This window comes from Podarcis melisellensis (assembly GCF_964234715.1).
Source record: "Podarcis melisellensis genome assembly, chromosome: 13".
Lineage (NCBI taxonomy): Eukaryota > Metazoa > Chordata > Lepidosauria > Squamata > Lacertidae > Podarcis > Podarcis melisellensis.
Window position 1 is genome coordinate 6,388,180 of NC_138545.1, and position 25,236 is coordinate 6,413,415.

A 25,236-nucleotide genomic window follows, 5' to 3' on the forward strand; every position below is an offset into this window, starting at 1 on the left:
TGGTGAGATAGTCCACAGGCAGGGAGGGTCTCATCCTGCGTACCAGATGGAGCTGGTAAACAGCTGCCCTGGACACAGAATTGACCTGCGCCTCCATGGACAGCTGTGAGTCCAAAATGATTCCCAGGCTGCGCACCTGGTCCTTCAGGGGCACAGTTACCCCATTCAGGACCAGGGAATCCTCCACACCTGCCCGCCTCCTGTCCCCTAAAAACAGTACTTCTGTCTTGTCAGGATTCAACCTCAATCTGTTAGCCGCCATCCATCCTCCAACCGCCTCCAGGCACTCACACAGGACCTTCACCGCCTTCACTGGTTCTGATTTAAAGGAGAGGTAGAGCTGGGTGTCATCTGCATACTGATGAACACCCAGCCCATAACCCCTGATGATCTCTCCCAGTGGCTTCATATAGATGTTAATTGATGGAGTTTGCATGCTTCAAAGTTCATCCCCACCCTGAAAAAAGAATGCTGGGAACTGTAGTTTCAGTTGAGGGTGCCGGGAATTGTCGCCCTGTGAGGGACAAACCTTCCCAAAGCCACATTGAAACTGCACTGCTGCAGTAATGTGGCAGTTTTCATGTACTGTCGTCTCTGAATTTTAATGACTGCTAAAGCACTCTGGGAATTGTAGCTCAGCACCTGTAACAAAACTACAGTTCCCAGGATTCTATGGGGGGCGGGATCCATAGCTCTTTAATGTTGTATAACATTGCTTCGAATGTCTGGCGGCCAAAGTTAGCGGCCACCCCAACAGCTTGTGGTAGGGAATTGCACCAGTTAACGTCGTGTGTGTACAGGTGAAACTCGGAAAATTAGAATATGATGAAAAAGTAACTGATGCAAAAGGAACCCAAACCAAGTACTGCATGCTTCTACTTCTCAGAGGTCCAATATTGCTCTATTTGCAATCCTTCTTTTGCTGATTTCATTTAATATTCTAATTTTCTGAGATTGCTAATTTGGGGTTTTCATTAGCTGTACGCCATGATCATCACAATTATAACCAATAAAGGCTTGATATATCTCGCTTTGCATGTCATGAGTCTATCTCACATATTAGTTTAACCTTTTAAGCTGAATTACTGAAATAAACGAACTTTTCCACGATATTCTAATTTTCCGAGTTTCACCTGTAGATTTGTGTGTGTGTGAATAAGTTCTGCTTTTTGCCTCCCTTTACTCTTCCAACATTGATCTTCACTGGATGACCCCACTGAATCTCAAAACTATGAGAGAAAAATATCTCTCTAGCCACTTTCACTACACCAAATTTTATATCCCTCTGTCATGTCCCCACCTCCCCTTAAATGCATCTTTCCTAAGCCTCCATACACACTGTACATTGAAACCACGTAACTCCTGCCAAACAATCTTGGGAACTGTAGTTCAATATGGGTGCTGGGAATTGTAGCTCTGCGAGGGGCAAATGACAGTTCCCACAATTATTTTTTTTGAGGGGGGAGCCATGTGCCTTAAATGTATTTAGCTTTTAACATTGTTTAACATAGCTTTTAACAATGTTAAGAGATTTAAGTATTTGAAGTAATAATTTTTGGCGTGTTTAGTTTATTGTCTTTCTTGCGTGTTTTGTTTGTTTTTGCTTTTTCTTGTGTGAAAAATGTGGAAAATCAATAAAAAAAATTGGGGGGGGGAACGTATTTAGCTTTAGCTAAAAAGTGCCAAATGTTATCATCTTTCCTCAGGGAGGAGCCGCTTCCAGCCCCTTGATCAATTTGTAGCTCTGTACCATTCCCAGCTCTGTGATATCTGAACCCTTCCCAGCTCTGTGATATCCTTATTGAAGTGCGGCAACCGGAATGAGACCGTTTCCCGCCCGAGACTGTCCTGTTCTTAAGAGACCCTCCTGCCGAATACCAAACCGACCCTCTAGAAACACAGGACGGAGCTTCCTCGAGCGTCGGGGGCCAATAGTGAAATATACCTCCCCTGTTAGAGACAGTGCTTCTGAAAATCAGTTGCTGTCTCAGGGGGAGAGACAGACCAGTTCCGTCAGGCGCCTCCTGTCCCTGAATTGTGCCGGCTGCCCTTTATAAGAATGGTTGTTTTAAGAATCGGGGACCAAGTTTGATTTGTTTTCCTCTTCCCTCCCTGTCCGTTTTTCCTTGCGTGTCGTGGTTTCTCAGATTTTCAGGGACCCTCTTGTCTCAACTGACTGTGCGTAAGCTGCTCTGGGACATAGCTGTCAACTTTTCCCTTTTCTTGCGAGGAATCCTATTTGGAATAAGGGAATTTCCCTTTAAAAAGGAGAAACATTGACAGCTATGCTCTGGGAGCCTCATTTTGGCCGAAGAGCGACATACAAATGCTATAAAGCAGGCATGTCCAACAGGTCGATCGCGATCTACCGGTCGATTGCGGGGCAATCCTGAACGATCGTCCCAAGATATGCAAAAAACAACAACATCTCAACAACATTGGTTCCCCTAGAAAAAAGGGAAGTGTTAGAAAAAGTTTAAACTAAGATATAGAAAAATATTAATAAGAAACTCTGTATTTAAAAATTGAATGCAAAATAGTACAATGGGTTTAGTTGAGAGTTTATTTTCTTTTACTATTTTTTATTCTGTATGTAATTAAGTTCTTTTTTTCTTTTAGAATGCTTGTACTGTATGTTTTTTGTGTGTGTGTTTTAAGATTACTATTGTTTTAATAAACTTTATTAAGCAAGAAAATCAGCTCAACAAGTTTGCCTGGCAAGGACAATGGGTAGATCACAGTCAGGATTTGAATACTGTGAGTAGATTGCTATCTTTTGGGAGTTGGATGTGCTGCTCTAAAGGAATACAGTGGTGCCCCGCAAGACGAACGCCTCGCAAGACGGAAAACCCGCTAGACGAAAGGGTTTTCCGTTTTGGAGGCGCTTCGCAAAACGAATTTCCCTATGGGGTTGCTTCGCAAGACGAAAAAATCTTGCATCCCCCCGCGGGTTTTTTTCGATTTTTTCGCCCTTTTCCTAAGCCGCTAAGCTGCTTATCAGCTGTTCCGCTGATAAGCCGCTTAACAGCTGGTCGCTAGAAGCCGCTAGACAGCTGTAGCGCTAATCCACTAAGCTGTCAATGGGCTTGCTTCGCAAGACGAAAAAACCGCTAGACAAAGAGAATCGCGGAACGGATTATTTTCGTCTAGCGAGGCACCACTGTAGTAAATACAGACCATAAGACGCACCTAGTTTTTGGGGGAGGAAAACAAGAAAAAAAATATTCTGAATCTCAGAAGCCAGAAGAGCAAGAGGGATCACTGCACAGCAAAAGCAGCGATCCCTTTTGCTGTTCTGGCTTCTGGGATAGCTGCGCAGCCTGCATTCGCTCCATAAGACGCACACACATTTCCCCTTACTTTTTAGGAGGGAAAAAGTAAGTCTTATAGAGCAAAAAATACGGTACATAAACTAAGGGAACTGGGAAAGCATTAAGGATGGCACCGAGAAGGGCAGTGCCCGGATCCACAAAAAAAAGGAGCGTCACACTGCAATTGTTCTTTTAAAACACAGAACGGTTTATTCGGAGTCGCGATGGGGGAGAGAAGGAGAGAAGGGGAAGGGGTCGGGTCTCGGACCACAAGGAGACGCGGCCGGTCCCATCCCTGAGCAGTAGGAAGACAGCGTTGAGAAAGGCACCTCGGAAACTCCAAATGAAAAAACTTTTAAGAAATATTAACATTTCTCCTCCTGCCCTGCGAGGAGGCTTTTCCGGAAGACGCAAGGCCTGCTTTCCCCAGACAAACTCTCCCCAAAAGGGAGCCAGATTGCAGCCGCACGCCTCCCGATTCTTCTCAGCGCCGGCAAGGGCCGCCTACTTCCTCCGGCGCGGGATTTGGGGCCCCAGAGGCTCCTGCTCCATCAGAATCTGTAGCAGGTTGGAAACAAAAGGGAGGGGAGGTTAGGTAAAGGCTCTTCTAAGTTCGACTCGGCAATTCTTCCCTGGAAAGGCTAATTTATGGTGCAACTTGTCTGGGAAAATTAATGAGCAAACGCCTAGATTTTATTTCATCGGAACTGAGAAAGATGGCGTCTGCCACCCGAGGAGGACTTTTGGATCCGCGTTTGAGGATTTGTTGCAAACAAAAGACTTTAAAAAAGGGAGAGCCTTACAAAGTTCAAACAGAAGCATAATATTGGCTTACTTTAACTCGCCTGTGGAAACAACTCAGAGGCTATTAAGAAGAAAAAGGATAACAACAAGAAGATTGAAAGATGGGACTGGCAAACACTAAAAGCAGCAGAAATATGAGATGATTGGACCCTTACTGAACTCAAAACATGGGAACTCCCAACAAAAATTTATAATTTGGCAAAATATTTGGACTTTATGATATGTATTGGTATAATTTGGAATAATCAATGTGATATGATTGGATTGTTAAATGGAAAACTTAATAAAAATTATTATACAAAAAAAAAAGGTAAAGGAGCCCCTAAGTTGTGGGGCTCCCTCCCCACAGAGGTGGGTCAGGAACCTTGGCGACGCAGGTCTCACCCTATGCTGGCGCCCAAGCTCTTGGCCCTGGCCTTTGGCGCTTTAGATGTACTGGGTTCGAGTTCATGGTGTCACGATTAGTATCTAAAGCCACTTGGGGCCAGTTCCCCTTTGAGATTGCCGAACCCCAATATTCCCCCTCGACCGCTTCGATCTGCAGAACCGGCAAGTGCCGCATAATACCCGCTCGTTTGTAAGAAATAGATTTCATGTGTAGATGGAACTCCCTGCCTGTTGACATTTCTGCACTGTAGCAGGTTGGACTAAATGACCCCCAGGTCCCTTTCCAACTCTTATTTTTTTGGGGGGGGGGGGGGTAATTCTAATACAGTGGTACCTCGGGTTAAGTACTTGATTCATTCCGGAGGTCCGCTCTTAACCTGAAACTGTTCTTAATCTGAAGCACCACTTTAGCTAATGGGGCCTCCTGCTGCCGCTGCACCATGCGATTTCTGTTCTCATCCTGAAGCAAAGTTCTTAACTCAAGGTACTATTTCTGAGTTAGCGGAGTCTGTAACCTGAAGCGTATGTAACCCGAAGTACCACTTTAGTAGAGATTCCCGCCCTGCAAGGGGTTGGCTTAGAATAACCTGGATGTCCCTTTAAACCCTATAATTCTGATAATCAAGTGGGATATAATTTTACAAATACAATGGTACCTCGGGTTACATACGCTTCAGGTTACATACGCTTCAGGTTACACACTCCGCTAACCCAGAAATAGTACCTCGGGCTAAGAACTTTGCTTCAGGATGAGAACAGAAATCATGCTCTGGCTGCGCGGTGGCAGCTGGAGACCCCATTAGCTAAAGTGGTGCTTCAGGTTAAGAACAGTTTCAGGTTAAGAACGGACCTCCGGAACGAATTAAGTACTTAACCTGAGGTACCACTGTAATAAAAATGAGTCAGTTACAACAAGAAAGGAACTCTCAAGCTTTTCCCGCACAAACTCCAGGGATCCACTCCCCTCCCAGCCTCAGATAATTTCCTTTCACCTTGACCAAACGCCCTCGATAAGCTTCGTCATCCTCGGCCGGCGCCCGAGGTGGCAGCGTCGCAGCAGGGGAGTGTCGCCGGCAGACATTCTCTACTTCTTGCAAGGTGTAGAGGACAGCTGGGTCCAGGGAGTGGCTGTTGATGAGGCTGACCAGGTACTCCTTATAGTGTGCCCTAGGAGCAGGGGGGACGTCAATCACTGCGGCGCTCCGGCCACGCTAACGCCGCACAATGAATCGGCCCCTTTCTCTCTGCCACACCACCCCTCCGTGTCCACCCCCCCCCAAGTCCCTCGACGATCACGTAACACGGGAACTGGGAACGTTAATGCTTACGATCTTCTCTATCTGGCCCCGAGAGGTTCCCCCCCCATGTCACACCGTCTCGCTTTGGGCCCAAAGTGTTACCGTATTTTTTGCTCTATAAGATTCACTTTTTCCCTCCTAAAAAGTAAGGGGAAATGTGTGTGCGTCTTATGGAGCGAATGCAGGCTGCGCAGCTATCCCAGAAGCCAGAACAGCAAGAGGGATTGCTGCTTTCACTGCGCAGCGATCCCTCTTGCTGTTCGGGCTTCTGAGATTCAGAATATTTTTGTTCTTGTTTTCCTCCTCCAAAAACTAGCTGCGTCTTGTGGTCTGGTGCGTCTTATAGAGCGAAAAATACGGTAATGAATCTGTCCTTGGGCCTGTGACAATTCCTCTCACTTGCCCAGACGGAGGATAAGAGAGGGACGTTGTTGGCATCCGTTTGTCTCGCGAGACAATGGAGTGCGCCTCTGGGGGTGAAGTCAAAATAATAATAATAATAATAATAGTAATAAATTTATTTATACCCCACCCTCGCCAGCCAAGACGGGCTCAGGGCAGCTAACACCAGATATAAAAACAATTACTGTCTTTTTTGCTCTATAAGACACACTTTTTCCCTCCTAAAAAGTAAGGGGAAATGTGTGTGCGTCTTATGGAGCGAATGCAGGCTGCGCAGCTATCTCAGAAGCCAGAACAGCAAGAGGGATTGCTGCTTTCACTGCGCAGCGATCCCTCTTGCTGTTCTGGCTTCTAAGATTCAGAATATTTTTGTTCTTGTTTTCCTCCTCCAAAAACTAGCTGCGTCTTGTGGTCTGGTGCGTCTTATAGAGCGAAAAATATGGTAATGAATCTGTCCTTGGGCCTGTGACAATTCCTCTCACTTGCCCAGACGGAGGATAAGAGAGACAGTGAGTTGCACCTCTGGGGGTGAAGTCATAATAATAATAATAATAATAATAATAATAATAATAATAATAATTTTATTTATACCCCGCCCTCGCCAGCCAAGACCGGACTCAGGGCGGCTAACACCAGATATAAAAACAGTTAATTAAAATACAACTTAAAAACAACTTAAAAGGCTGCATTAGCAGCAACGAAGTGATAAGAGGTTTAGGATCAGAGCTTTTCTTCTCCTAGATAAACTCCCTTCCCAGGTGGACGAGCCCCATCTGCCCCTCACTTTCCTCTAAATCAGGCTTCCTCAACCTCGGCCCTCCAGATGTTTTGAGACTACAATTCCCATCATCCCTGAGCACTGGTCCTGCTAGCTAAGGATGATGGGAGTTGTAGTCCCAAAACATCTGGAGGGCTGAGGCTGAGGCAGCCTGCTCTACGTGCAGAAACGGCCATCTTGACCATTAGACCCAATCTCCCAGAGCCTGTCTTTGCGTGTAGGGGAAGCCCCTAACTCCCCGAGGGTTTGAGACCCACCGGCTCCCCACATCTGGTTAAGCCGGCCAGTCGAAGCCGTTTCAGGGATGTGGCTGCTGTCGCATCCTGACAGCTTTTAGGAGCCACAGGTGAGACACGAGTGCAGGGTAGGGACCAAAAGTGGACAAAATATCCCAGAAGGAGCACCATGTGTCCCCCCCACCAGAGGGACTATCCCCCCCAACACCCCACACTCTCCCAGAGAGGGATGTGCAACTACAGAAACCCGCCTACAGTTTCCCACAGCGCATCACGAAAATGGCATCACTCACTGGCAAAGGCCAGCGTAGCCAGCTTGGGTCTCCTTCCCGCAAGGCTCGTCCTTCAGCCCGTTCATGGTCTCCTTCTGCTCCATCACACGACATCCGCCTGAAATTCGAGGAGGGGGAAGACGGTATCGCCGTATTAAGTTTAGCGTTTGTTTGTCCATCCCTGCCATTTCGCAGAAATAACCAAGGGGGTTGACACCGACAACAATGTGTAAGCGATACAGGAGAAAATGAGTTTTAAAAAAAGGGAACCCCAAACTAAGAAGCAAAATATAGCGGGAGATAAAAACTCACACCAAGAGAAGACTAATAATAATAATAATAATTTATTTATATCCCGCCCTCCCCAGCCGAAGCCGGGCTCAGAGCAGCTAACAACAATAAAAGTAATGCAGTTTACATAAAATCAATTAATTGAAACGCATTCTAAATTCAAAATCAAATTAATGGCAACCATTGGGCGAGAGTTATGTGAGGATTACCAAAAGAGGGGGTCAGACTGTGCCTTGGCCAAAGGCCTGGTGGAACAGCTCTGTCTTGCAGGCCCTAGGGAAAGATGTCAAGTCCCGCAGGGCCCTCGTCTCTTGTCTCCGCCACACAGGAAACCACTTCCCTCCTTGACATGCCACATTACCCACAAGCCTTTGCAAACCCCCCCCCCAGCAAATTAGGTTATCAAAAAATCTATCGATCAGCAAGTAAGGACGGGGAACGCAGACATGCTCTCAGCAAGCCAGGCTTCTCTACCAGTCAGAGAAGCTATAGAGTTGGAAGGGACCCCTGGCGGCTATCTAGTCCTACCCCGGCAATGCAGGAGCCCTTTAGCACTCACCTCCAGGGGTGGCGCGGGTCCCGGCTGGAGGATCTGTGTTGAACACGATGTTGTTGTCCTGCGATGGGGAGATGTCAAGCGTGAACTCCAAAGGGACACCTCGCGCGGCCTTCCCCACCCACAAATATTCCCCCCCCCGCCCTCTGCTTTTCCCTCCTGCGCCTGACCCATCATTGCTCTTACACTGACCTGTAGGAGGCGCTGCAGGCGAGGCACATCCCAGTCGCGGAGGTAGAAGAGGCAGTCGCGAGGGTGGTGGCCGTGGAGGGACCGCCTTATAGGGCACTCGGCGATGGGGCATTTCTGCTGGAGACGGGAGGGCGAGAGAAAGTGTGGGTGATGTGATGTACCTGAGGGGTGGTCTTAGGGTACACCCCTTCTGTGATGTATGTATGATGTTTCTGGGGGTGATCTACAGGGTGGCAATTTCAAAAGTCTTTCTTAGGTCTTGCACACCATTTTTCTGGGTCCTTTCTCTCTCCTGCAAGTGAGGGGAGCACCCTGTTGCAACAGATCAATAAAGGCCAAGTCTACAGGCTGCTGTTTTGCTCCAAGTTATCCTGGTTGGTGTCTTTGTTTTTGTCCAAGGGAGCCCTCGGATTTTTCCGTTAACATGAGACACCACAAATAAATGTACCCAAGATGTTTCCTTAGCCCTGGTCCTCTAACAAGGACGAGCGTTTGGGTCCAGGGGATCGGCAACGAGAAGTCCATGAGTCGAATCCGGCCTGCCTTCCCCCCAGTTAGCAACCCCTCGACAAGTACCCTTCGGCGCTCCCTTACGTTCATGGCATAGAAAGCGCTGTAGCAGCCGCTGCAGAAATGATGTCTGCACTGGGAGCACTGGAAATGCATGCAGCCTCCGCGGGCCAAAGCGTAGGAGAACTTGCATTTGGGACACGCTGGAAGGAGGAAGAAAGGGAAGAAGGAGGGTTAGGAGGAAGAGAGAAATGGAGATTTGCTGCTCTCGTCCCTTCTGCTGAAGGTCACCAGAATTATGACGTTGGCCAATCTTTTAATGAGGGCTAAACGCGGGTGGCGCTGTGGGTTAAGCCACAGAGCCTAGGACTTGCTGATCAGAAGGTTGGCGGTTCGAATCCCCGCGACAAGGTGAGCTCCTGTTGCTGGGTCCCTGCTCCTGCCAACCTAGCAGTTCGAAAGCACACAAGTGCAAGTAGATAAATAGGTACTGCTCTGGCAGGAAGGTAAAAGGCGTTTCCGTGCGCTGCTCTGGTTTGCCAGAAGCGGCTTAGTCATGCTGGCTACATGACCCGGAAGGTGTACGCCGGCTCCCTCGGCCAACAAAGCGAGATGAGCGCCGCAACCCCAGAGTCGTCTTGACCTAATGGTCAGGGGTCCCTTTACCTTTTTAGACTTTATTCGCTCTCTGTCTGCCGGCTGGTGGGTTTTTTGGGTGATAACGAAAGGCTCTGCCGCTGCCAGGACGCAGCAACCAAAACTCTTAATCTCAGGGTCCTGGGTTCGAGTCTCATGTTGGTCAAAGGATTCCTGAATCGCAAGGGGTTGGACTAGATGACCCACAGGGTCCCTTCCGATTCTATGATTCTGATCTATTGATACATGCCACTCTGATCTCCATGCGGTGGGAGACTCTAGGGCTTCCTAGTGCTTTGGTTTCCTCAGAATGGAGGAATCCTGCCCACAGGTGCCCCTGGGTGGGCTTGAACAGCCAACCTTCCAGTAAACAGGAACCCTTACCAATTCCATTCTCCTGCAGGTAGACTGCCAAGCCCTGGGCCTGGTACTCGGGGTCGTTGGTCCGCTTCCACTCCAGGAACTCGTCGCAAGTCAGACCCTGGTGCTGAGGCTCCCACTGGCCCAGGAAAGGGAAAAAGAGGAGGAAGAATTGAGGAGGGCGCCAACATTTGCCCTCTCTTCCTTAAAACAATAAATAAAATTTTATTTATATCCCGCCCTCCCCAGCCGAAGCTGGGCTCAGAGCGGCTAACAGCAATAAAAGTAACACAGCATTCTAAAATCAATTCACAATCAAATTAATGGCAACCATTGGGCTAGAGTTCTGTGAGAATTACCAAAGGAGGGGGTCAGACTGTGCCTTGGCCAAAGGCCTGGTGGAACAGCTCTGTCTTGCAGGCCCTGCGGAAAGATGTCAAGTCCCGCAGGGCCCTAGTGTCTTGTGACAGAGCATTCCACCAGATCGGGGCCATGGCCGAAAAAGCCCTGGCTCTGGTCAAGGCCAGCCTAACCTCCCTGTGGCCCGGGACCTCCAAGATGTTTTTGTTTGAAGACCGTAAGGTCCTCCGTGGGACATACCAGGAGAGGCGGGCCCGTAGGTACGAGGGTCCTAGGCCATATAGGGATTTAAAGGTTAAAACCAGCACCTTAAACCTGATCCTGTACTCCACCGGGAGCTAGTGCAGCTGGTATAGCACCGGGTGAATGTGATCCTGCGGCGAGGACCCCGTAAGGAGTCTCGCTGCGGCATTCTGCACCCGCTGGAGTTTCTGGGTCAGTTTAAGGGCAGCCCCACGTAGAGTGAGAAGCAAAGGAGGTAAAATGGGGCCGGCAGGGAGGGAGGGAGAGGATCTGCTTCCTTTGAAACCCGGGAAATTTACGGGATATCATCAATAAGGGACGGCAGCGGGACACAGCGCTGGGATAAGGGACTTTCCCGCCAAATAAGGGGCGGTTGACAGCTATGCTCACAAGGGACAACAGCTCCCAGCACGATGGCAGCCCCTTCGCTGCTCCACAACCACCCCGCAGGAAGCGGCCTCACCCACCTGACGCTTGCACTGGACGCAGAAGCTCTTGCGACACTGTGGACATTTGGCCTCCAACTGCTCAGACTCATAGATGAAGCCGAAGGAGCACTAGAGAGAGGAGGAAAAGAAAGGGAGAAGCGAAGAGGAGAAGCGATCGCAAGGCATCCTGGGAGTCCCTTCTCCCGACCCCAGGCTCTTAGAAGAGCTGGACACTTGTCACAATTGAGGAGGTGGTGACAGGTGGGGAATAAACAAGCCTATTACAGTCATACCTCATGTTACGCCCGCTTCATGTTACGTTCTTTCAGGGTACGCCTCGTGGCGATGCAGAATAATAATAATAATTTATAATTTATACCCCGCCCATCTGGCTGAGTCTCCCCAGCCACTCTGGGCGGCTCCCAATCAAGTGTTAAAAACAGTAGAGCGTTAAATATTAAAAACTTCCCTAAAAGCCTTCAGATGTCTTTTAAAGATAGGATAGCTGCTTATTTCCTTCACATCTGAAGGGAGGGTGTTCCACAGGGCGGGCGTCACCACCAAGAAGGCCCTCTGTCTGGTTCCCTGCAACCTCACTTCTCGCAGGGAGGGAATCGCCAGAAGGTCCTTGGCGCTGGATCTCAGTGTCCGGGCTGAACGATGGGGGTGGGCTCGCTCCTTCAGGTATACAGGACCGAGGCCGTTTAGGGCTTTAAAGGTCAGCATCAACACTTGGAATTGTGCTCGGAAACGTACTGGGAGCCAGTGAAGATCTCTCAGGACCGGTGTTATGTGGTCCTGGCAGCCACGCCCAGTCACCAGTCTAGCTGCCACATTCTGGATTAATTGCAGTTTCCGGGTCACCTTCAAAGGTAGCCCCAAGTAGAGTGCGTTGCAGTAGTTACTTCCGGGTTTCGCCGCTCGTGCATGCACAGAAGCGCAAAACGACGTCACGCGCATGCACAGAAGCGGCGAATCGCAACACGCGCATGCGCAAATGCGCCACTGCGAGTTGTGTTCTTTTCATGTTGCCAACGGGCCTCCGGAACGGATCCCGTTCGCAACCAGAGGTACCACTGTAGTGAGAAGGGTCGTAGTTCTGGGGTAGAGCAATCTGCTCTAAGCGCAGAATGTCCCGGGTTCAAATCCTGCCATCTCCAGGTAGGGGTGGGAGAAATTCCCTGACCCAAATCCTGGAGAGCTGCTGGCGGTCAGTGCAGGCAGTCCTGAGCTAGACAGCCCAAGGCTACCCCTTGGGCAGCTTCTTGTAACTAAGAATAGCCGAGAACATCATCTTCAGCACCTCAGAGGTGGGCGAGACCTAAATGCACAAAAATGAACTTGAAGGTGGGGAGGGGGACAGGTTTTCAGCGATTTCACCTCTCCCTTAAGGCACCGCCAAAGCCCCACCTCGTCTCTCAGTCGCGCTAGAGTGTGACCAAGGCGGCAGACTTTTAATATATGAAACACTTCAACTTGTTTCCAAGTCCAGACGATTCATTGTTTCTCTTTCGGGAGAAGGCCCTTTTTTACATCGAGCCTCTCCCTCTCTGATAAACTCTTCCCCTCCCCCAATCAGTCCTTTACTCACATGCGTGCACCACTGAAACTTGGAATCGCGCATGAGAACGCGCTCCATCAGCTTCTTGTTGAAGAGCTCATAGGTCTCGGGGTCCAGGCAGCCGCGTAGCTGTGGGGAGGTAAAGGAAGCAGAATATGGGAAACAGACAAATGGTGTTGGATTGGCTATACAATTTTTATTTCCTAGTCTGTGTTTACAGCCCTCCCTTTCTCTTCCTTTGGCCAACTTTCCTCCCCAATAAAATTCTTTCTGTTTTGACATTCAGTCTGCGTGGTAGGTAGTGAGGAGGGTGGGCCAATGGTCTGATTCTGTAAAGGTAAAGGGTAAAGGGACCCCTGACCATTAGGTCCAGTTGTGGCCACTCTGGGGTTGTGGCGCTCATCTCGCTTTATTGGCAAAGGGAGCCGGCGTACAGCTTCCGGGTCACGTGGCCAGCATGACTAAGCCGCTTCTGGCGAACCAGAGCAGCGCACGGAAACGCCGTTTACCTTCCTGCCGGAGCGGTACCTATTCATCTACTTGCACTTTGACGTGCTTTTGAACTGCTAGGTTGGCAGGAGCAGGGACTGAGCAACGGGAGCTAACTCCGTCGCGGGGATTCGAACCCGACCTTCTGATTGGCAAGTCCTAGGCTCTGTGGTTTAACCCACAGGAAGTGGAGAAGCCTTGTTTTCAGCCTGGGGGGAAAGTTCCCTTCTTCCTGGGTGCCTGGGGCAAAAGTGGGCGGAGCATCGCATGTAAATAAGGGTGTGAGGGGTGTGGCCTGAGGAGAGGCGCAGGCTCCTAGGCTCTGTGGTTTAACCCACAGCGCCACCCGCGTCCTTGATTCTGTACATGGCAACTATTTTCCCCCTAGAGGTGGGCTGGAAGGAAGGTCCTTGTAAACTCCCCCTCCTAGCTGGGCCCAACCCTTACACGAAAAGGAGGGCTGGCAAGTAAGAAAAGGTCAGGTACACCTCCAGTTCAATCTACACTTTTCCTCCCTCCTTGCTTTAAAAAATTAAAATTAATAGGGGCACCAAGGACCTGTTGAAAGGGACGTCGCCATTTGTTAAAACGTAGGCTGCGTTTCTACGGAGAAGGAGACGTTAGCACGGAGTGGAAATTTGGCATTTGGGGAATGTATCTAGGATGCCTGTTGTCTTTGTCCATGGAGTTTTCTTGGCAGGGATACTGGAGTGGCTTGCTGGTTCCTGCTCCAGATGGACCATAAAGAAGGCTGATCATCCAAGAATTGATGCTTTTGAATTATGGCGCTGGAGGAGACTCTTGAGAGTCCCATGGACTGCAAACCTCTCCATTCTGAAGGAAATCAGCCCTGAGTGCTCACTGGAAGGACAGATCCTGAAGCTGAGGCTCCAAGACTTTGGCCACCTCATGAGAAGAGAAGACTCCCTGGAAAAGACCCTGATGTTGGGAAAGATGGAGGGCACAAGGAGAAGGGGACGGCAGAGGATGAGATGGTGGGACAGTGTTCTCAAAGCTACCAGCATGAGTTTGACCAAACTGCGGGAGGCAGTGGAAGACAGGAGTGCCTGGCGTGCTCTGGTCCAGGGGGTCACGAAGAGGCGGACACGACTAAATGACTAAACACCAACAACAATCTAGGATGTAGGAGTGCGCAGAGAGGACATGCCTGGATATCAAGGGTGGAGAAATAGTTGATGAGCTCCCCTTCGTCGCTGATCTCAGGCTCTGAGCAGGCCGGACACACCAGGTCTGTGATGTGCTTTTCCTTCACAGCGATGGTGAAGTGCAGGGCAAAGCATTCCGGGCAAATCGTGCACTCGCACGACGTCAGAGACTGCATCTGAAAAAACACACACAAGAACAGCCTGGCTGAGTGAGACTCTACTGTGTGCATCCCACAAAGGTGAACGAAGGAAGACTCAGGACCGATAATGTGATTTGGAATTAATGTGATTTGATTGGCCTGTTAATAAAAATTATATTTTAAGCAAAAACAAGAAATTACTTCTTGACGCAAGTGTTTAGTTAAACTGCGGAACTCTCTGCCACAGGAGACAGGGGTGGCCACTGATTTGGACGGCTTTAAAAGAGGACTGGGCAAAAATCCTGGAGGGGAAGAGGGCTATCGATGGCTATTAGCTACGATGGCTGTGCTCTGATTCCATAGCTAGAGGCAGGGCCGCATTTAGGTTTGATGAGACCCTAAACTACTGAAGGTAATGGGGCCTTTATATGTCCAGCTGTCCTTTGTCAACAACAAACTGTCACTGTTTTTTGGGTTGAATACATGCTATATGGTCATTTATGGACCTTATAGGTATCTCAAGCCATCTGCACATAACAAAATATGTACCGGTATTCTATCAAAGTAATTGTTGAACTGAAATGCAATTAAGAAGTATATTAATAGTGAAATACAATTAAGAATAAGTATATTAATAGTGAAATAATTATTAATCTCTAACTTAAAATGATTTTTTATTCATAACAAACTTAATAATGCAAACACATTGGCATTTGGCAAAAACAAAAGTTCCTTTAGAAACAGATTTTACAAAGATTTATAATCTAGTCTTGCTATAACATGAAATAATAGCAGCAAACCAGTGATATTTTAGGGAGCAGGCTAGCAAGCGGAACCCATGACTTACATCATAGGAGCCTGCACAACACAAAACACTGTTGCTGTATGTCAGTTTTATTTTATTTGTTTTTTATCTTATATTTTGGAAATGTACATCCAGGTCTTTTTTCCTTTACATCTTTTGGGGGGCCCCAAGATAGCGGGGCCCTAAGCTATAGCTTGTTTAGCTTATACATAAATCGGGCACTGGCTAGAGGCAGCAATGCTTTTGAGTTCCTGTTGCTGAAGGCCAGAGGAGGGGGGAATTGCACTGTTGAATTCAGGATCAATCCTTCCCATTGGGGCATCTGCTTGGCCAATGGGAGAACAGGATGCTGGGCCAGATGGCCCATTGGCCTGATCCTGAAGGCTCTTTTTATGTGCATATGAGACTAATATTTAGCATTAAAGTAAAGGGTAAAGGGACCCCTGACCATTAGGTCCAGTCGTGGCCGACTCTGGGGTTGCAGCGCTCATCTCACTTTATTTGCCAAGGGAGCCGGCGTTCAGCTTCTGGGTCATGTGGCCAGAATGACTAAGGCGCTTCTGGCGAACCAGAGCAGCGCACGGAAACACCGTTTACCTTCCCGCTGGAGTGGTACCTATTTATCTACTTGCACTTTGACGTGCTTTCGAACTGCTAGGTGGGCAGGAGCAGGGGCCCCCGTTGAGGGGATTCGAACCGCCGACCTTCTGATCGGCAAGTCCTAGGCTCTGTGGTTTAACCCACAGCGCCACCCGCGTCCCTAATATTTAGAAGAAGAAGAAGAAGAGTTTGGATTTGATATCCCGCTTGATCACTACCCAAAGGAATCTCAAAGCGGCTCACATTCTCCTTTCCCTTCCTCTCCCACAACAAACACTCTGTGAGGTGAGTGGGGCTGAGAGACTTCAGAGAAGTGTGACTGGCCCAAGCTCACCCAGCAGCTGCATGTGGAGGAGCGGAGACGCGAACCCGGTTCACCAGATTACGAGTCTACCGCTCTTAACCACTACACCACACTGGCTATTAAGCATTATTAACGGGCAATTTATATACTGCTTATGTTCAAGCAAACCTCTAGCGGTTTACAGCACAGGTTAAACAGCAAACAGTACCCCCCAAAAGCCAATGAATTTCTGCATTCTACAAAACGCAATCAACAACTAAACAGAGCACCATCCTCTTTAGGATCAAAATAACTGCTGCACGCAAAAGCCAGTTGCAAAAATACAAGGAAAATTAATAACAAACATAGTAAAGAAGTAAACGAAATATCCTCCGAGCCCCAGGAAGTAAAATACTGCAAATGAAAATTAACTGAACAGGACAAATTTGATGTCTTTTAAGTAACGTGGCTGACAATTAAGACCCCCAACCCCCTCCAAAAGCGTCAAAGAATTTCCCAGTTGCTCTACATAACTCAATTATACCAGACTTAAACAGACCAATCCAATTAAAATTTAAATACTGCAGCTGCAACTGCAACTGACACCCCCACTCACTTGGCACAGGCAATGGGAGATCATCTCAGAGCAGATGATCCACACAAACAAAGGTGCAGCTTTTATTTCTGCAGAAATAAGAATGTCTCAGGCTAGTTGACCTGACCTTGACTAAAGAGAAACAGTTCACGCCAGACAGAAAGTTCTGCCTCCACAGATAAGCAAGTTGGGAGGATTTTTAAAACTCAAAGTCTCCTAAACCAGAGCCAAATATAAAATCCCATTACATTCCAAAGACACATACCAGAAGGTACAAATTAATCAGCAACCAAGGTTTTGAGAACGACTGTTTAATTTCTATCCAAATATGCTTAAAAAAAAAAAGGCAATTGTTTGCATTTGAGCTCCTTTGATAGCCATTGCAAAAACTGCGCTACATTGATGACATAAATGCAAGTTTATCCAAAATCTATTGCAGGCTGTTGCATTAATTATAACTAAGCTAGAACATAAGAGAGAGAATAATGATTCAGCTTTACCTTACTGTTATAAAAGGATGCACAAATTGCCAATATAAAGGTGAGGTTTTCTTTACACTTGCGTGACAGTAGATCTAGTAAGCCATCATAGTTTGAAGAGCGATTCTTATATTTCACTGTATTTCGGAAAGTCTGTCTCTCTCTGCATCTGAACACCTCTTAAGGTACCATAACCAAATTTTGCATGGCAGTTCCTGAGATCAAGGAGGTTTTAGTTTATGCTAGGACACAACCGGACGGAAGATGCCGGACTGTACCTTTTAAAACCACCCTAATTTTTTGGGTCCCTTCGAGCTCCTAACCAGAACCAGGCAGCAGGCTATTAAGCCGCAATTATGACGAGCTTTGCTATTAAGATGTAATCAAGGTTCTGATGCTCTGTGATCGTATACCAACTCTATTTTGTGCTCTGTATTTCAGACTCTGGAATACAGTGGTACCTTGGTTCTCAAACGCCGAAAACCTGGAAGTAAGTGTTCCGGTTTTCGAATGTTTTTCAGAAGCCGAACATCCAATGCAGCTGTTGGCTATTGTTTCTGGGGCGCCTGCACCAATCAGAAGCTGCGCCTTGGTTTTTGGGCATTTCGGAAGTCAAATGTGTAGGAAGGTTTTGCTTCTGTAGGAATGTTTCTGCTTCTGTACAAACCGTTCTAGTTTGAGACATTTTCTCATCACCCTAGAATGTTCAAGCTCACACTTAGTTCATACAAACATGGCATTCTGACCTGTTCTTAATGCATAGTTGATCACATCTATGGAACGTGATTGATATGTCCTTTTAAGTCTTACATTATCAATCATTAAGTAATTGTTTTAGGTCTTGTTCTATTAATCACCAGTTATAATTTAATTAGGAGGTTTTCATGCCTGTCTAGTTCTGTGTTCCCTTTCTCAGCCTTTAGTCTATCAGTGATTAATACCTATATATAACCTTTGCCTTGTGCTTGCTTTGTACTTCTGTTAACCAATCAGCAACGAGCACATATGTAGCAATGCTGTAATATTCAATAAAAGAGACTCCTCGAGACATGCTCGAGAGCATGCCTCCCAGATGACACCACCCCTCGTCTGTCGTTTATTCCAACCCAACACAAATGGACTTCTGGAACGGATTACGTTAGGTGCTTTTGTTTATGCTATTTATTTTGTGTTTCTGTTTTTGAGGCCTTTTCGGTTCATTTGTTGTTGGGACTGTGTGGAACCTCATTGATTGATTGTGTGACTGCAGAAATGGATAAAAGCCCCCCATCCAAACAATGACTATCATCAGTGCTGGTAAGAAATTTATTTATTTTTTATTTTTATTATCTACAATACAGTGGTACCTCGGGTTACAGACGCTTCAGGTTACAGACTCCGCTAACCCACAAATAGTACCTCGGGTTAAGAACTTTGCTTCAGGATGAGAACAGAAATCACGCAGCAGGGGGAGGCCCCATTAGCTAAAGTGGTACCTCAGGTTAAGAACAGTTTCAGGTTAAGAACGGACCTCCAGAACGAATTAAGTTCTTAACCTGAGGCACCACTGTACTGTCTTATCTATTTTATAGTACAGTACATTGTTTATTGCTTTCATTTTATGGATCAATGGTCTCGTTAGATAGCAAAATTCATGTTAAGTTGCTGTTTTAGGGGTTTAAGTCTGGAAAGGATTAATCCATTTTGCATTACTTTCGATGGGAAAGCGTGCCTTGGTTTTGGAACGGATTAAGTTTGAGAACCAAGGTACCACTGTAATTCCTAAAGAGCAACACCGCCTGAGCTGCAGGATGAGAGAGTGAACCTTCTCCCAGGACCCAGCAAAGGAGCCGCGTCTCGTACCTTGTTCCGGGGCAAGGCCAGACTGCAGACAGCGCACTCCCAGCTCAAGAGACGCCTGATGAAGTCCCGGCTAGGCGAGGCCTTGACGGCCTCCACGATGTCAGCCAGCTCCCATCCGCCTTCGCTCGGCTGCTCAAGCATCAAGGAGACCACCAGCTCCGCTCGGCCCCAGCTGGGCAGGGAAAGGGAGGCCAGCAGGCGGCGGAGGAGAGCCTGAAAGGAGGAGAACGAGTTAGACAGTGCAACAGGAAAGATAATGGCGGTGTCCCCCCTCCAGCCACCTCCGAAAGACCTTAATCCAGGCATGTCCAAAGTCCATTTTGGGGGCCTAAACCGGACTGCTGGTCGATTTAATCTGGCCCCTGTGGCAGTATATGCACACAAAACCATGGCTAAGCCACGTCTATTGGTCTGTCACCCCCCCCCCCAACTATATTACCTGGGTTATGAAGGCGCCCTAAAGACGTTAAAGCAAAGATTATGGGACAATGCCCACAGTGACTTGCGATCTCGATCACACGCAGTCTGTAGTCCGCAGGCAGTAGGAGTGCAATATGGGCATGTCTTTAAGTTAACATCTTACATTAAAAACCTGACAGTACCAAATTATCAAAGGCTTTTCACCAAAGCCAGACTAAACGTCTTTCCTTCTGCAGTGTTGGATGGCAGGTTGAGAGGAGTTCCCTACCAGGACAATCTTTGCTCGTGTGCTCAAGACATCGATTCCATAAAACATATTTTGTTGCACAATATAAGCAAGCCAGGGCTGAACTGATATTACCCTTGCTGGTACCTTTCCCGGGAAAATCAGAGGCTCACTATGTCAGTTTCCTATTGGAAGACCGGACAAATGCCAGAACATTAGCAGTGGCAAAGCTTTTATCGGTGGTTGAAAGAACCAATGATCCCTGTATTCTGAACAAAATGCCTGTTTAACCTGGAGGTAGGCTGTCTGAATTGTGTATTGCTTTGTAACGATTTGTTGGGTCTCTGGACCATAATAAAGGTTGTTGATGATGAATATATGCGCTAGGGATTGAAGCAACTTCAATCCTAAAATAAGCTCAACAACTTTGGAGTAAAATTTTAAAATAAAGCTCAACAACTTTGGGGTTAAATCCTCAAAAAAGCTCAACATCTGCAGTTGGCCCTCACGCATGTTCACTTCTTCAAATCTGGCCCTCTCTGGAAAAAGTTTGGGCACCCCTGCCTTAATCTCTCTCTCTCACTCTCACTCACTCACCTGTCGGTCGGGGCTGTGGAAGTCGAAGGGAGGGTCTTCGTATTCCCACATGCGCTGAAGAAAGGGCTCCAACCGCTCGCACTGCAACTGCGTCAAGGCTCGCCACAGATCCCCGTTGTTTTGGTACAGGGCCTGCAGCACGGGGCCACGCTCCTCAAAGCCCAGCGCCTTCAGCTCCCGCAACTGCACGGAAAAAGGGCGTATTCAGCCGGATCCCACCCTTCCGGTGGCCCGCAGCGCAGAGCTCGGCTTCCAAAAGCACTCTGCATATGCTCAGAGGAGCTCTTTTACCATTTTTTTTCCTGGAGGGGCACATCCAGGGACTAAGATTGAGGGAGCTCAAATAAAGCATTATCCCTCAAGCATTAATGCCTCAAGCATTATCCCTGCCCCTTCCAGCCCAGCAGCCCGTTCCCTTTCCAAACTCAGCACAGTTTCCCTCCCTCTTTCCTTTCTCACCCGTAAATTGTTCCTATTCTTAATGAATCCCAGGCTCCTTCACTGCCCATTTCTCCGGGCCTCCCCAACTTCTTCCAGACATTGGCTCAGGTGCGAATTCTGCCCCGAGGCTCCACCCACAAAATATAGGCCCCTCCCATTCCCCCTCTTCCCCCCCAAATATTTTATTAATTTTCCAAATTTATAACAAACATAAAAGAAAAACAACACAATATAAAAAAGACAAGCAAACAAACATATATCCTAACTGCTAAAATCCCAATTTAATTATCATTATTAAATCACTTCCTCAAATCGCTCCCTAGAGTTTCCATAGAACTCATTGTAGCAGTTTTCCAATAAAATTAACTTATTCAATTAACATCTTTCTTTCTTCTCTTAATGTTTCCAATCCATAATGTTATACAATTCAACATATCTTACTCCTAGTCCAGTTTGGTACTGACAAGTAATTCTGCTTATATTATCTTAGAATATCTAGCTAAATAATCCTTGAATTTCTCCCATTCTTCTTAATGTTCCTCCTCTTTCTGTTCATGAATTCTTCCAGTCAGGTTGGCCAGCTCCAAAAAGTCCATCATCTCCTCCCATTCCCCCAATTCACAAGCACCTCCCCTTTCTCCAGAACCTATCCTGATTGGCTGACCTGGCCCCCCCCACTTCCCAGAGCATCCTTCAAGCCCACCCCCATTTTCCAAGCTCCGCCCACATCCTGGAACAACCCTCGACAGCCCATGCTGTGTGTTCTCCCAAAATATTTCCCCCCTACAACACAACCCCTTTCTCCAGAGGCCCGTCCCGTCCCGGCTGACCTTCCTGCGCCGCGCGCTGAGGCATCGGCTGACGGCTTCGTCCACGTCCCCCAGGCTCTCTGTCCAGGCCGCCTGGACTTCCTGGCGGGTCAAGACCCCCAGGCCTCCGCCGGGCTCCTGCTCGCCTCGCTGTGTGGCCAGCTCAGCCACACCTTCCAGCACCCCAGGCAGCTCCGAATTCAGCCACGCCAGGGGAAGCTCGGCCCCAGAGTAGCGCAAGGCGGCCGCCACCAATTCGGGGGCCACGCCGACTTTTTCCGCTTCCTGCGGGGAAAAGGAAGGAAGGGTTCGAGGCCCGGGTCCAAAAGAGCAGGAGGTCCGAGCCTGGGTCAAATCCAGCAAGGGGCTTTTCAAGCTGGTCAGCAACTCTGTCGGCCGGGTCAGGAGCACGAGTCGGGAGGGAGAAGGAAGGCCTGATACTTGCGCCTGAAAAAGGGGTCTCCGCAGCCCCCCCTGCAATTCTGATCTCTCTTCCTCCCTGCCCCAAATTCGATCGTGCTAACAGCAAATGCTGAAAAGGAAGGAGGTCCCCAAACGTTTTAGGCCCCAGGGGAAACCTAAGACATGCCCATTTTGCAGAAGGAAAACCGACGATTCTCAGAAACAAGCCCACCCCGCAAGTAAAACACTTCAAAATAAGTAAATCAAGGCAGGGGGAAGGAGGCAACTGCCCCTCCTCAAATGAACAACTACGTCCACACAAAAAATCTGAATAAATAAAGGTTCTTGGAATTTGATGGGCAAACAAGGGGGTCTGAGAGCACTGTGGTGCCCCCAATTGCCACCTTGGGGGTCTCAGCTGAAAGAGGGGGACATACGCAGAACCCCCATTTGGTGTAAGGTAAAGGTAAAGGTACCCCTGCCCGTACGGGCCAGTCTTGACAGACTCTAGGGTTGTGCGCTCATCTCACTCTAAAGGCCGGGGGCCAGCGCTGTCCGCAGACACTTCCGGGTCACGTGGCCAGCGTGACGAAGCTGCTCTGGCGAACCGGCACCAGCACAGCACACGGAACGCCGTTTACCTTCCCGCTATAAAGCGGTTCCTATTTATCTACTTGCACTTAAGAATGCTTTCGAACTGCTAGGTGGGCAGGAGCTGGGACCGAACGATGGGAGCTCACCCCGCCGCGGGGATTCGAACCGCCGACCATGCGATCGGCAAGTCCTAGGCGCTGAGGTTTTACCCACAGCGCCACCCGCGTCCCAATTCCTCAGCTGAAAATCCACACACACAAAACTACTTTGCCTTGTACCAAAAAGTCCTTCAAAAAGCACTCTGAATTATTCTCTCTCTCTCTCTCTCTGTGAAATTAAACACTGCTTTTTGGAATACACCCTCCCTGCTCCCCACCATGGTGTAAAAATAATCCGCCGTTTTCAAGCTGAAAATGCAGAATGCCATTTTAGAATTAGGGCAGAGGTGTAGAAACATTTTGGTCTGGGATGCCGACATTAAAACCATCTAAACCAGGAGTAGGGGTAAAGGTAAAGGGACCCCTGACCATTCAGCCCAGTCGTGGCCGACTCTGGGGTTGCGGCGCTCACCTCACTTTACTGGCCGAGGGAACCGGCGTACAGCTTCCGGGTCATGTGGCCAGCATGACTAAGCCACTTCTGGCAAACCAGAGCAGCACACGGAAATGCCGTTTACCTTCCCGCCAGAGCGGTACCTGTTTATCTACTTGCACTTTGACGTGCTTTCAAACTGCTAGGTTGGCAGGAGCAGGGACCGAGCAACTGGAGCTCAGCGAGGATTCAAACCTCTGACCTTCTGATCAGCAAGTCCTAGGCTCTGTGGTTTAACCCACAGGGAGTGGAGCCTGGGGAGAAAGTTCCCTTCTTCCTGGGTGCCTGGGGCAAAAAGTGGGCGGAGCATTGAATGTAAATAAGGGTGTGAGGGGTGTGGCCTGAGGAGAGGGCCAGGCAGGGAGTCCTGCAGGTCCACTTTACCCAGCCACCCCTTGCAAACCTGGACAGTCAGATGATTTCCCCCTGGGGGGGGTAGAATTCTCACCCGGATCATGGCCACCATCTTCTGCCCGTCCTCCCGCAGTTTCTCCTGCCTCCGCTGCTCCGCCTCCTCCTGGGAGATGGGCAGAGCCTTCCGCAGACTCCTCAGATCGGCTTTGACCTCCGCCATCCCCTTCCTTGACCTTTCGTCCTCTTCCTTCTCTGGCTTGGCGTGGGGGCGCGAGGGCTCGGGGCCCCCTCGCTGGCTCGTGCAGTTGCACATCTCGCACACCCGCCCGGGGCACTTGTTCCAGAAGGTGCAGTGCTCACACTGCCAGCCAGAGACCTGGAGGGGAAGGAATCGCAGAATCGTAGAGCTGGGACCCGAGGGTCATCTAGTCCAACCCTCGGCAATGCAGGATCCTTTTGCCCGACGTGGGGCTCAAACCCACGACCCTAAGGTTAAGATGCAGGTCGACACGCAGCACCACCCCGTCAGCGGATGGACAGAAGAGCAAAAGCTGGCTGGGATCGGTTGCAAAAGGAAATTCCCTGCACAGAACCCACTTTGTGAGCAAAATATACACCAGGGGCTTAGTTTGGTCAGAATTGAGTGTACACTTCCAGAGGTAAACGCTAAATACATCGTTTCTGGTATATAGCTGCTAGAGGACCATAAAAATCTGTGTCCTGGGCTTTTTAGACTCATCTACCCATGTACCAGAGATGCGGGGGGCGCTGGGGGTTAAACCACAGAGCCTAGGACTTGCCGATCAGAAGGTCAGCAGTTCGAATCCCCGCGACGGGGTGAGCTCCCGTTGCTCAGTCCCTGCTCCTGCCAACCTTGCAGTTCAAAAGCACGTCAAAGTGCAAGTCAATAAATAGGTACTGCTGCAGCGGGAAGGTAAACGGCGTTTCCGTGCACTGCTCTGGTTCGCCAGAAGCAGCTTAGTCATGCCGGCCACATGACCCGGAAGCTGTATGCCGGCTCCCTCAGCCAATAAAGCCGTTTACCTCCCCGCCGGAGCGATACCTATTGATCTACTTGCACTGGTGTGCTTTTGAACTGCTAGGTTGGCAGGAGCAGGGACCGAGCCACAGGAGCTCACCCTGTTGCGGGGATTCGAACCGCTGACCATCTGATCAGCAAGTCCTAGGCTCTGTGGTTTAACCCACAGCGCCATCCGCGCCCCGTGATTTACTGTACTGCATTGTAAAAGTATGTATAAGGGGAAATTTTTTTTTAAAGGAATCCCAAATCGCCCTCTGGCCCAGAGGTACACTTACGTCTTCCTCCTGTGGCCCCGGCTCTTTCCCCCAGGCGATGAGGGGCTTTGCGTCTCCCGTTCCAGGCTTCCCCGCCAAACGGGGTCTGTCGCACATGGCGCAAAGGACCGTGGCCGGCTCGTTCTCGAAGGTGCACGACTGGCAGGCCCAGCGTCCCCGGGCCAGCTGCCCCAAGCTGGCCGGCTCGTCCTCGGGCGACGGGTTGACGGGCGTCTTGCAGCCGCGGGGCCGGTCGCAGGCCACGCACAGGACGGAGCGGGCGTCGTTGTTCATGCGGCAGGCGGCGCAGCACCAAGGGAGCCGCTGGGTGGTCAGGCTGTGCCAGGGCGGCATCAGGGGCTCCGTCGGAGGCCTCAGGGAGCTGGCGTCGGAGGTCACCAGGGTCACGCTGAAAAGAGAGCAGAAACCGAGGCAAAAGAGAAGCGCTGGTGAGGCATTTTTGTTGGGGATTGTAGGGAAAG

At 49.1% G+C, this 25,236-nt stretch overlaps 1 protein-coding gene across 1 annotated transcript in view; it reads right to left on the minus strand.

Annotated features, from left to right (window-relative positions):
- Positions 1-3,495: 3,495 nt before the first annotated feature.
- Positions 3,496-25,236, minus strand: part of RNF31 (ring finger protein 31) — a 41,797-nt gene continuing 20,056 nt past the window's right edge. Inside the window, exons 8-22 of the mRNA XM_081887124.1 lie at positions 24,776-25,163; positions 23,553-23,834; positions 21,539-21,802; positions 20,268-20,450; positions 19,025-19,237; positions 14,283-14,456; positions 12,656-12,754; positions 11,104-11,193; positions 10,058-10,172; positions 9,122-9,240; positions 8,528-8,641; positions 8,339-8,396; positions 7,510-7,606; positions 5,495-5,669; positions 3,496-3,869 (exon numbers count right to left, since the gene is read on the minus strand). Coding sequence (XP_081743250.1) covers positions 3,816-3,869; positions 5,495-5,669; positions 7,510-7,606; positions 8,339-8,396; positions 8,528-8,641; positions 9,122-9,240; positions 10,058-10,172; positions 11,104-11,193; positions 12,656-12,754; positions 14,283-14,456; positions 19,025-19,237; positions 20,268-20,450; positions 21,539-21,802; positions 23,553-23,834; positions 24,776-25,163 — 2,425 coding nt within the window. The 3' untranslated portion in view covers positions 3,496-3,815. The remainder of the gene's footprint in view (positions 3,870-5,494; positions 5,670-7,509; positions 7,607-8,338; positions 8,397-8,527; positions 8,642-9,121; positions 9,241-10,057; positions 10,173-11,103; positions 11,194-12,655; positions 12,755-14,282; positions 14,457-19,024; positions 19,238-20,267; positions 20,451-21,538; positions 21,803-23,552; positions 23,835-24,775; positions 25,164-25,236) is intronic.